This window comes from Lactuca virosa, chromosome 9 (assembly GCF_052849685.1).
Source record: "Lactuca virosa cultivar CGN04683 chromosome 9, Lactuca_virosa_CGN04683_v6, whole genome shotgun sequence".
Taxonomy (NCBI): domain Eukaryota; kingdom Viridiplantae; phylum Streptophyta; class Magnoliopsida; order Asterales; family Asteraceae; genus Lactuca; species Lactuca virosa.
Window position 1 is genome coordinate 287,547,149 of NC_136434.1, and position 11,846 is coordinate 287,558,994.

Sequence of the window (11,846 nt, forward strand, 5' to 3'; positions counted from 1 at the left end):
CACACACACACACACACACTCTCTCTCTCTAACCGGACCACCCTCTCTACCACCATACCACACAAACACAATTATTGGTGTTCTCCATCTTCTTCCCATCAACCCTTTTACAGATGGGTACAGCTGTGCCATAACCCAAAAACTGAAGAACACACATCCATTTCACAGTGTACAGATATGAAAACTCTTCATCTTCATCAGATTTTGAAGTCAATGTGAACGCAATTTAAATTCCGGCAACCATTTTTAGAAGTCCTTGAAGAATAGCAGCCAAATGAACGCCATAAACTCCGATCAACCAAAGCTTTTCGTTTCTCCACCATTCTTCTAAATCAATCCCTAAACATATAAATGATATGAAATACACAGACAAAATTGAATTTTTAGAAATTGATTGTTCTTGAAAACCCATTACCCATAAGCATTTTTAGATTCCAAAATCGATTTCTAGTTCTAGAAACAAATCCAAAAATTCGATTATTCTAGAAGAGACAACCCTGAAAATTGATTGTTCGTTTGTGTGTGTGTGTGTGTGTTAAAGAGGAGTTGTATACTCATCTGTGACCCCCACTACAAATCATCGATAGGTTCAGACATGACTTTGACTCATCGATCGACCATAAACCATTCACCACCACTCATTGATACATTTAACCTAGATTAGGGTTGAGAAGGAGATGCAGGTGTAGATCAACAGAAGAGCCTACATCCAGATCTAAATTCGTCATCGGAGTTTGAATGCAGGTCTTGACCCAGTTTGGGTTTAACTTCCCTCATCGTCTTTGTTGATCCAGTTGGTCGCTACTTCCCCGGTGTACAAACAGATCGGTGGCGTCTGAAGGTTATCGGGCGACATCTAGCGGCGGACGGTGTAGGTGAATGGGGGTGGCAGTCGGGGTGTTCTTGAGAGAGTGAAAGAGATTTCAGAGGGATAGAAGAGATGAGAGGTACCACCGGTGATGAGAGAGAGAGAGAGAGAGAGAGAGAGAGAGAGAGAGAGTATATGTGTGTGTGAGTGAGAGAGAGTGACAGAGGGATAATGAGATATTCTATATTTTTTAATTACTAAAAATCATTAACATTAATAAAAAAAATAAAAAAACAATAAGAGGGGCATAATCGTCTTTTTAAGTGGCTAGGGACCAAAACCGATAAAAAGATCCAATTTTAGACTAGTGTTGCACCAACGTTTCGTTTTGGACCAAAATCACATAAATTTGCCAAGCACAGATACCATTTTTGCAATTTTGTCTTTGAATGAGTGCCAAAATTTGCAACATTGGCGATCATTGGAGCAAGTATTATGAAAACCAAACGATTAAGAACTAAACATCTAACTTTCTCTTCATATTAAATAGATACCATCGACGAAATAAATCATCCCTTGAACTATAACGAAAAACAAAATAGCAACTTTATACAACGGTTTGATTATCCAACAGTTTTTAGATGCATAATCCACGATTTTCCTATCTAACTACAAACTTTAAATTAAAAACTGTCGTTTCATAAACAATAAGTACTCAAAGTATTAACCTTTACTTATGAAATAGGAAGTGGAGTCCCATCCCACATCTTCAAACAATCGAGCAATGGATCAATCAATTTTCCAGCCGATATCGCCGAGAACACCTTATCAAACTCTTCTCCAGGTGACATTGTCTTCTCTCCGGTCAAATAAGAAGTTCCAAGTTCTTTTCTCACAAATTTATACAATGGGTACGATCTACATTTCTCAATTCGGTTAAAAATCGCCAATTTTCCACCTTCATGATCAACCCTAACGCTTTCAACTTCGTTTGGCAAAAGGGCTTTGAGCTCATCCTCGAAAGCACCAATCTTTTGGAAGATTGAGGTACTTGAGTCCATTTCTGCTTCACCATTTGCAAGTGCATGACTAACCATAACTTGTCTTAGCTTTTGCATGAGAGTGTAAGTTGCACTACACGGATCGTCAATGTATGAAAATATATGCTCCCGATCTACAATCGTAAGCATGTCTTTTTCACAAAATCGAGATGCATGAAGCTCACCAGTAGGCCCAGTGGTTAAGACCTTTTTCGCAACTTGGCTAACCAAATTCTTTACACTCGACTTGAGGTTCTCCTCCAAGTGTCTCAAGTCGACTGCTTGGCATAGTGCCACCAAGTAAGTCGACGACATCAATTTCAGAATATCAACCGCTTCAGCTGTTTTACGTGAAGAGATTAACCCGAGTGAGTTAACATCTTGGTTATGTTGCTCAGCACTTTGGACGTGATTGGTTACAGGGTTAGCAAGGAATTGTAGTTCCGAACAATACGCTGCCATTGCAATCTCAGCTCCTTTAAATCCATAATCCAGACTTGGATTTCGTCCTCCAGAGAGATTAGATGGCAACCCATTGTTGTAAAAGTCATTTACAAGCTCCGAGAATTGAGCAAACATGAGTTTACCTATCGATGCTATGGCTAACCGAGTATTATCCATCGAAACACCTATTGGGGTGCCTTGAAAGTTTCCTCCATGAAGTGCAATATTCCTTGAGACATCAATCAATGGGTTGTCATTAACCGAATTAATCTCCCTCTCGATTGACTTTGTAGACGTACGTATCACTTCAATAAGCGGACCTAGCCATTGTGGTGATGTACGAAGAGCATAACGATCTTGTTTTGGCTTTTGAAGTGGGTCTATTTCGTGTATCCTTTTCGCTTCTTTAACATAGGAGCTACCATCCAAAATGTGCTCCATTATCGCCGCAGCTTCAATCTGGCCAGGGTGATGCTTGAGCTTATGTGTCAGATGATCTGTAAACTCGGGCTTTCCTTGCATGACTTCAGCAAAAATGGCTGATAACACCTCCGACAAGACTGCAATGATATTAGCTTCGAAAAGAACCACTGATGCCATCCCCGACCCCACAGCTGTCCCGTTGACTAATGCAAGTCCTTCTTTAGGTTGTAACTCAAAAAAACCGGTATTGATATGGGCATGATTGAAGGCGGAGGCTGCATCAATCAATTCTCCGGTGGGACCAACAGCCTTGGAATTCGGGCGGCCGGTCAAGAGTCCGGCAATGTATGATAGTGGCACAAGGTCGCCGGAGGCTGTGATGGAGCCACGAAGGGGTAGGCATGGGGTGATGTTGTGGTTGAGAAATTTTGTAATAGCTTCCAAGATTTCGAATCGGATGCCGGAGTAGCCTTGGAGGAGGGTGTTTATTCTGACCAACATGGAGGCTCTTGTGGTTGATTGCGGGAGTGTGTGGTCTGATCCCACCGCTGTACCAAAGATACCGGCGTTCAAGAATCTGAAATTGGTCACATTAAGTCCCAGTTAATTCAAAATAATTACTATTACATATTACAAAATTCAGTGTTAAGTGATCATGCAACAATTTCATTGGGTACATTATTGTCATTATTGGGTATCAACATATGTTTCAGTTATTGTATCATAAACACAACAATTCTTGTTTTTCTTAATTATAAAAGATATGTCATATATTATAATCAGAAATGGTTTATAATAATCTTTGCAATATAATGATATTTTTTTTACTATCCTTATTATTAACGCATTTGTTGTACTTTTAATATAATACTCATCCAAAAACATAGTTTGATGATAATGTAAAAGTATATACTCTATATGATATCTCGTCAATATTGTGCAGAATAATTAAATATTGTTTATAATTTAAAACGGGCAATGGAGAAAAAATGATTATTGCTTTCTTTTAGAAAGTATTAAATACGTATTATCATAGTCATAATTTAATTACTTAACTTTCACGTCTAAGACCATCCACTGTATTATTGCGAATGGGTTGTATATTGCCATATATGATTTAGTTTTGCAAGTTTAGAAAGACCTATACTCCTATAGGGCCCACTCTTTCTTTAATTATTATATATTATTCACATCATTTCTACTCTATATAGACAAACATATATTTTAAAATATATAAAACAAATTTTAAACTTGTAATGGGACCATTTTAGAAACAATGTTAGTATTGTATTGATGTAGGCTTTAATTACAAAGCTCGGTTGATCGGACTTGTCCTCTATTTAAACTCATTTATGGCCTTTGGACCCTCACCTTTAAACGTCCCTAAAAACCCTAAGTTGCCATTAGAAGTGATTTTGAGCTTGAAGTGACAAAAAGGAGCCATTTTTGGTGCGTTTGCAAGAAGAAGAAGTTGTGGTGCAATCCTTGAATGTGGTTGAGCTTCTAGATCCAACATCTACTTCATCTTAGAGAGCTTTTGGAGCTATAAAGTCCATACCTTGCTTATCTATTGCTTAGATCTCTTCTTAAGCTTGTTTTGGTGCTTTTGGTTGGTCTTGAGGAGTTAAGACCACTTGAGATGCCAAATATTGATCTGGATGTTTAGTGGACTCCTTAAGCTTAAAGGTGCAACTTTATGGTGTTTGTGACCTCCATGCAAGTATTAAGTCATTTATTATGCTCTTTTGAGCTCTAGGTCCTCATTAAGTCATGCATGCACGTAAAGTTGACAACTTTATGTGATAAACCACCCCAAACTAGTAAGATCTGAGTTTTAGGCTAATGTCTTAATTGATTAAGAGCAAAAGAATAAGGATGTTTTGGACTTGTTTAGTGGGCCTTTGGGCTTTAGGGTCCATTTCGGTGTTTGGGCAAAGATTGACTAAGCCCATTATGGGTAGGGTGAAGAGAGGAAGCTTGACCTTAGGAGTTGTATTAGAATTTGGGCCCATAGTCATACCCAACTCTAATTAGGGTATTTTGTCTACGTTTAGTGCAAGATTTCTCGGATCAGTAGCCGAGCAATTAGTACTTATTAGCAGACCGAGATGAGTCTCTTCCTGATATTACGGGTCGAAGGCACCAAGGCCGGCCCATTATCTGGTTATGTAGTAGTTGTTGTGTGACACATGTTGTGATCGGGTTGAAACACACCCAGGGCAGGGCCTAATATGACATGACGGGTTGAAATATACCCCAGGGCGGCGCCCACTGTGATATGTTCGGGTTGAAATATACCCCAGGGCGAGGCCCCGGGGTGGGGCCTATACTTGCTTTTTGGGTTGGAATGAACCCCAGGGCTGGGCCCATTTGTATGATTGGTATGTGGTATTTTGGGAGAAATCACTAAGCGTTAGTTTACAATTTATATTGTGATTTCAGGTACTTCCGGTTCTAAGGGGAAGTGATTGACTTCATGGCGTATCATTCACTCTCCACCATTTTCCGCACTCACTGTATTTGTCACTCTGATGATTATGTATTGGATTTTGGAACCAAACTTATGATTGTAAACCTTAACTAAAAATGAAAAATTTTCTCCTTTAAGTCACTAGACCTATGGTCTGATGTAGTAGATATTTTTCAGGTTTTGCAGGTTCAGGTAGCAACCGTGGTACGTGAGAAGATAAGAACACAAGGAGTTAGAATTGAAGAATGAATTTTATTTATTTGTATTTTTCCTTAATGCTATATCTATAAGTAGATTTTATTGTAAATCTGAATATACCATGGGATGTAAATGTTATTGGTTTCATAGAATTCCACATTTGTTTAGAAATAACTCTGATAATCCCAATATAATTAGATGTAGAAAATCCGGGTTGTTACAGACAACAACTGGAGAATAAGATGGTTTGTGCTTTTTTTTAATAAAAAGTGAGAATATATGCTTTGGATGTTTCTCTCCTCAATATCGTAAATAGGGATGAGAGTGGGTCAAAACCCAGATCGGTAGACCCGGACCCAAAAAACCCAGGAACCGGTTAACGAGATTTTGTAGAACTGGAAACCAGACCAGTATATAGGAACCGATTCCTGTTCGGTTCCGGGTAAGGTACCGGGTAAAGTGGGTCTAGAACCAGAAAACCCAGAAAATCCGGAATTTTTTTTGGTAATTACTTAGTGGTGGAACTTCGAAAATTTTCAACTTTGATACCCCAACTTCGGGGGACTGTAAGTCATTGAATATTAAACCAAAAATGACAAAGTTATAGTCTAAAATCATGTACAAACTCTAAACTACATGTTGCAAAAAACCTGATGATAATCTGACTTCAAACGAATTAGATGTGCATTTTTAAAATTTCACAAAACATAAAAAGAAAACTGAAAAACAGAAAATTCACAGCATTAATATCCCGACTTTGGGGGACTGTAAGTCAATGAATATAAAACCGAAAATGACAAAATTATAGTCTAAAGTTATTTACAAACTCTAAACTACACGTTGCAAAAAACCTCATGATAATCCGACTTCAAACGAATTAGATATGCATTTTTAAAATTTCACAAAATATAAAAATAAAGCTGAAAAACAGAAAATTCAAAGTTTTGATATCCCGGCTTTGGGGGACTGTAAGTCAATGATTATTAACTCAAAAATGACAAAATTATAGTCTAGAATCATGTACAAACTATAAACTACACTTTGGAAAAAACCTCATGCCAATCCGACTTCAATCGAATGAGGTATTCATGTTTTAAACTTTTCATAAAAACCGATTTCGGCCCTTAAACTCGATTACAGTTCCAAACACGGTTCCGGTTCTTAAACCTGGCTTACCCGGACCCGAAGGACCCGAAGCCTGGATTACCCGGAACCCGGATAAAGACATTCTTTAAACCCGGGACCCGGACCGGTTCTACATATTACGACTCTAACGGTTCCGGTTCCGGTCCGATTCCGGTTCCGGTCTGATTGTCCGGTTCTAAATCTCAACCTTAATCGTAAACTAAAAATAGAATGAATTCAAGGATATAGGTTTCCTTGAATTATATTTTCGGTCGACAGATAGAAAAGTGTAGTGGGAAAATAAGCTCATTTAAAGTAAGGTTCATCTATAAATTATAAATATTAATTTGATTCGGACTTTTTAATACTAAAAGACAAGTATGTGCTTTTAGCTGACCAAGCCCACCTAACAAAATGTTAAGTCTTATCAAATATACAACGTGTTAGGGTTACCCACCGGCCCAACAAATTATATATATATATATATATATATATATATATATATATATATATATATATAAAAAGTAAGATGGTTCCATTGAGATTATGAAAGAATAGAGATCTTCAGATTCAACAGTAACAACATATTTTTCATTTGTCTTTCTAACGCTACAACATATTGGCGTGGCATGATATGTTTAAGCATAATTGATTATACATGTTTATACATATATGTCTACTCATAAATAATTATACATATATTTCTGCTCAAAAAGTGATTAATCATATAGGATGTTTGCAGGTGGCAAAGGTGGCGGTGGTGAAGATAACAAAGGTAGCAGTGGTGGGGTGGGTTATGGGCGGAGGTTCTGGTGGGAAAGGTGTCGTAGAGAAAAGGAATTAGGGGCGCTACATAATCATTTATGAATATAATTATCTTGTTGTGACGATATACTGGAGCATTAGAGTGACATATGGAAAATATATGGCTGAGATTTAATCTCAAAATCTATATATATATATATATATATATATATATATATATATATATATAACATTTATGAAATATATAAATATATTTTAATTAATTTTTTTGACCAATTTAGATTATTTATTATTTTAAATAAAATTCCAAAATTTTATCCTTTTTTCGGATATCTAACTAAACTTATAATACATTTTTTCAAATGAGTTTTGAACCTTTAACCTTAAAAAACGATTACTTTTCTGACTGCTAATATTATCGGAGGTGCACATGTACCAGTTTTTGAACTGGTTTTGAGTATTCTTTAAAACCGTTTCGGTTATAATTAATTCTGTTGTTTTGAAAGTGAAATTGCGTTAAAAGAACGGTTTTTTTAATTAAAAAAAACTAGGTCAATTCGATTGTTGTAGAAAAACCTGAAAAATAACCGGTTTCTGTTATATATTAAAACCTATTTCTCACCGGCGGTTCCCTAAAAAATCGGCTCTTGTTTTTTCCATTAGTTCTCAAAAATACTGTTTGCAAGGCCGTTCCAAACTAGGGCGGTAGAAAATAAAAGGACACTGTAGACTCAAGTATTTACCAAACAATTTGCAAAAATCAACTAATTTAAAGAAAATTAGTATTCATGCACCTCCAGATTATACTAAGTTTTTTTAGTTTTAAAATTTTATCAAGTAATTAAGATAGCCTTTGATCCATATTTTCACACTAATATTGGTTATATCGGACAATCTTAACTATGAGAATAAAACTTGTTTCTATAGTCTATAGGATAATCCATATCTGCTGAATGCCTATTGGAACAGAAAATCACTTTATAAACTAATAAAAGATTCATGTTATAATATTTTTATAAGCATGTAACGGCAATAGTAACATTCTCAGCTAAAAGCGATTTAAGGGGGTTGTAAGCTATATTAGCAGATTTTCTTGAAATAATAAGTTATCTATTCGATATCCTATATGTTTTTTGTAACTTTAGTTTCATATAGTAATGTAATAACCACCTGATGATTGCTTAACTTGGCAAGACTCGGTAAGCTGCTCCCGTAGGTAACTCAAGTTAAAACCCCAGTGATGTGCAGAAGAAGATGCACATATGAAAGAGACTGTTTAATATCATGATCAAGTACGAGCCCTTTCTCTCTATCATGTGGTGACCACGAACTCATTTTTCATATATATATAATAAATCTTGTTTAATGTCGTAAAGCATATAATTTAAACCAACAGAGAAATCCAAAAACTATCCAACAAAAGTGACGATAAAAACATAGGCGACATAAATGCACGCATTTCAACTCAAAACCTTGAATATTCTAAAATATTTGTATATTACAACTCGTAGGAAGAACGGTTATAAAAATAATTAAATTTTTATAATAAAATTTATAATTATTAATTAATTATTTTCAATAAATTATTAATTAAACATGATTTTGTAGGATTTTCAATATAGAAGTACCATTAATTATCGGAAATTAATAACCGAAACTTATTCAAGACCAATTTAAATTTCTCATCAAAATCAGGGATTAAATAAATAATTGTCTAACTTATTATTAACATAAATATTTTTTAAAAAATAAAAAATGATGAGAAAATGAAAAGTGTTATTTTTATAGAGTATCTGAAAAGAAATGTAATTATGAAAAAATGACAAGTAACATTAATAATAATTTTTTTATTAGTATAGAAAAAAAAAGATATAGGTACTTTTTAGATAATAATAATAATAATAATAATAATAATAATAATTGGTGTAATGAAACAAAATAATCAATGTATGAAAACTATGTTGCGCATGTCTAGAATACGTCTTAAAAACATCGAATTTTTGTGTAAATAATTACGTCTGTTGTCTCTTTAAAAAACTAGGAAAGAAAATGGAAAATAACTGAATGCATTTTATGCTGTAATGATCTTTAAAAATTATACCTAATGAGCTCCTGTTGAAGAGCACCACCTTCCTTGGTTCTCCGATGAGAGGTGGCACCAAAACCGGTGGTGACTCCATAGGTATCACCACCTTTCAACATGCTGTTCATCACCCAATCACTGCTCGCTGTAACTCCATCACGAGCAGATTCCGACAACTCCACCTGAACGTTGTTGGCATGCCTAGTAGCTACAGCTGCTACCTGAGCAATAGTCAGTGTTGCGCCACCCAATTTCACCACCGGATTCCGATACTCCTCCACCATTTTTTTCACTTCGTCTAGGTGGCTCCCGCTTAACGCTGCTGCCGCAGCACCCCAATTCAAAGGATCATTCACGTATAAACTCCCATTCGTTGTATGTCCGTTGGAACGCTCCATTTCTTTTTGATTTTTTTGCAAAACCCAGAAATAATTTGTGGAAAGAGGTTGAAATTTTGTTGATAAAATATTGAAAGAAAAAAATTTGGTAGGAAATTATGAAGCTGTTAAAGCTATAATTTTCCTGGGGTTGTATGTGGGAGATGAAAGTGTTTAAATACACGGCTAATGAAGTTGTCCAACAGGTTTAGGTTTGGCAGGCCGAGAGTTAGTTGGAAAACGGTGGTGACCGTCCGATGGGTCATCCAAACTGATGGCTGTTATGATGCCACGTCGGGCATTGCACTAGAGACGACTAGACGAGAGAAGGTCTTGAGAAAAAATCGAATGTCGATAATATTATTAGGACAAAGTATACAAATTGTCCCTATACTTTGGTGTAATTTGTGATTGGTTATTAGTTTTATATTTTCATTCGGAAGTTTTATTATTAAATTTTTTGTTTCTGAGTATGGTCCCTAATTCATATAAAATGGTTGATTTGTCTTTACTAATTTCTTTTATTATTTTATTATTATTAATTAATTAGAAAAATATTAATTAAATATATTAAAAATGTATTAATTAAATAAATGGTCATTTTAATTGAAAAACCAAACCAAACCAATCCACCCCACCCCCACCGCTCTTTGTGTTTAGTGTCGGGAAACCACCACCACCTGTAGTAACCTTCCGCCACCGCCAACACTAACCTCCGACCACCACCACTATGATCCACCATAAAATCCAAAACCAAACCACTATCCACAAACAATCACCCAACATTAAGACCAAGATTTATCCATCATCCCTAAATTGTTTTCTCCACACCCACCATCCAATTTTTGTGATAGCTCGAGGAAAGATGGTGAACATAGCAACAATCCAAATAAAAAAACAAGAATGGTTCGTTTTCACCTGTAAACACTGACTTTGGGACTAAGCAACCTAACTATAAAAGGAGCCTCACCCCTCTAAGTTTCGGCCATGCTTATGAAACCCTAGAAGAGCCGAAACTTTGAGCAACTTCCCTCCTCTCTCCTCTCATCCTCTTGCATAGTGTGTTTGTGAGTTATTAGAGGTGTTACACTTGTGACACTTGTTCTCAAAGTCAAGAGATCTTCAAGGAATCCATTGTTATTACAATATAACAATAAAGGTATGTGTTCTAATCCCTATTTTGTTGATTTCAAAAATAGTAGAAGCATCCTAGGGTTTCTAGTTTTTGTGTTCAATGCTTGTATGTCTAATAAAGAAAACATAAATCCAACATTTAGAGTTGCATGTACACATAGGATTGTTTGCTATGTTCAAAACCCATCAGTGGCATCAGAGCTATTGGTTTTTGTTTTCAATTAGATTTGATGTAATTGATTGAATTTGACAAAATTAGGGTTTATAGCAATTAAACCCTAGGCCTTGGATTATTCGCAAATTAGGGTTTCATAACCCTGTTTTTCGAAAATTGTTAAGGTTTTTTAAACCCTTTCCTTTGGCCTCCATATTTTCGAGATCTACGGTTTCATAACCCTAGGGTTTTCGAAAATTAGGCAAGGTTGAAAGTCTTGCCTTCCACTCCAAGCATAGAATTCGAAATTAGGGTTTCTGGGTGGGTTGATACTTTTGGTAATTATCTTGTTAATTTTTAAATTAGATAATTAAAGATTTTAGTATATCTCTCCCAAATTTTCAAAATCTAGGGGGTAAGGGATTAGGTTAAATTAATTTGTTTAATTTAATGGATAATCATTAATTGACTTAATAAATTAATTAAAGGTTTAATTAATAAATAATTATTAAATCAAAGTTTTAAATTTTAAAATTTGAATTAAAATTGTTTTAATTTTTGAATTTTTAATAGATTTAAAAACCCTAGTATTTTGAAATGTTTACAATACACCCTTATACTATATGTAATATTAAAAGTTTAAATATCTGCTATACGTATAAGATAAGTCAGTCGAACGGCTACTACGCCTCATTCACGAAGCCGATCTATAAGGGGGTATAAGGAAACTACCTATAAAATGGCGGTTGAATTGGTGTCCACTCTCACCCACCGCTTCCTTGATTGGTGGATGGTCGTTAGCCGAACGCGTTTGATAGGACACTT

General features: G+C 35.4%; 1 protein-coding gene across 1 annotated transcript; it reads right to left on the reverse strand.

The window, feature by feature from the left end:
- Window positions 1-1,359: 1,359 nt before the first annotated feature.
- On the reverse strand, window positions 1,360-9,866 carry LOC145136881 (phenylalanine ammonia-lyase 1-like). Its single transcript, XM_079070993.1, has 2 exons — window positions 9,375-9,866; window positions 1,360-3,292 (listed from the first exon to the last, which is right to left on the reverse strand). The coding sequence occupies exons 1-2, from the start codon at window positions 9,752-9,754 to the stop codon at window positions 1,543-1,545; spliced, it is 2,130 nt and encodes a 709-aa protein (XP_078927119.1). The 5' UTR covers window positions 9,755-9,866; the 3' UTR covers window positions 1,360-1,542.
- Window positions 9,867-11,846: the final 1,980 nt, after the last annotated feature.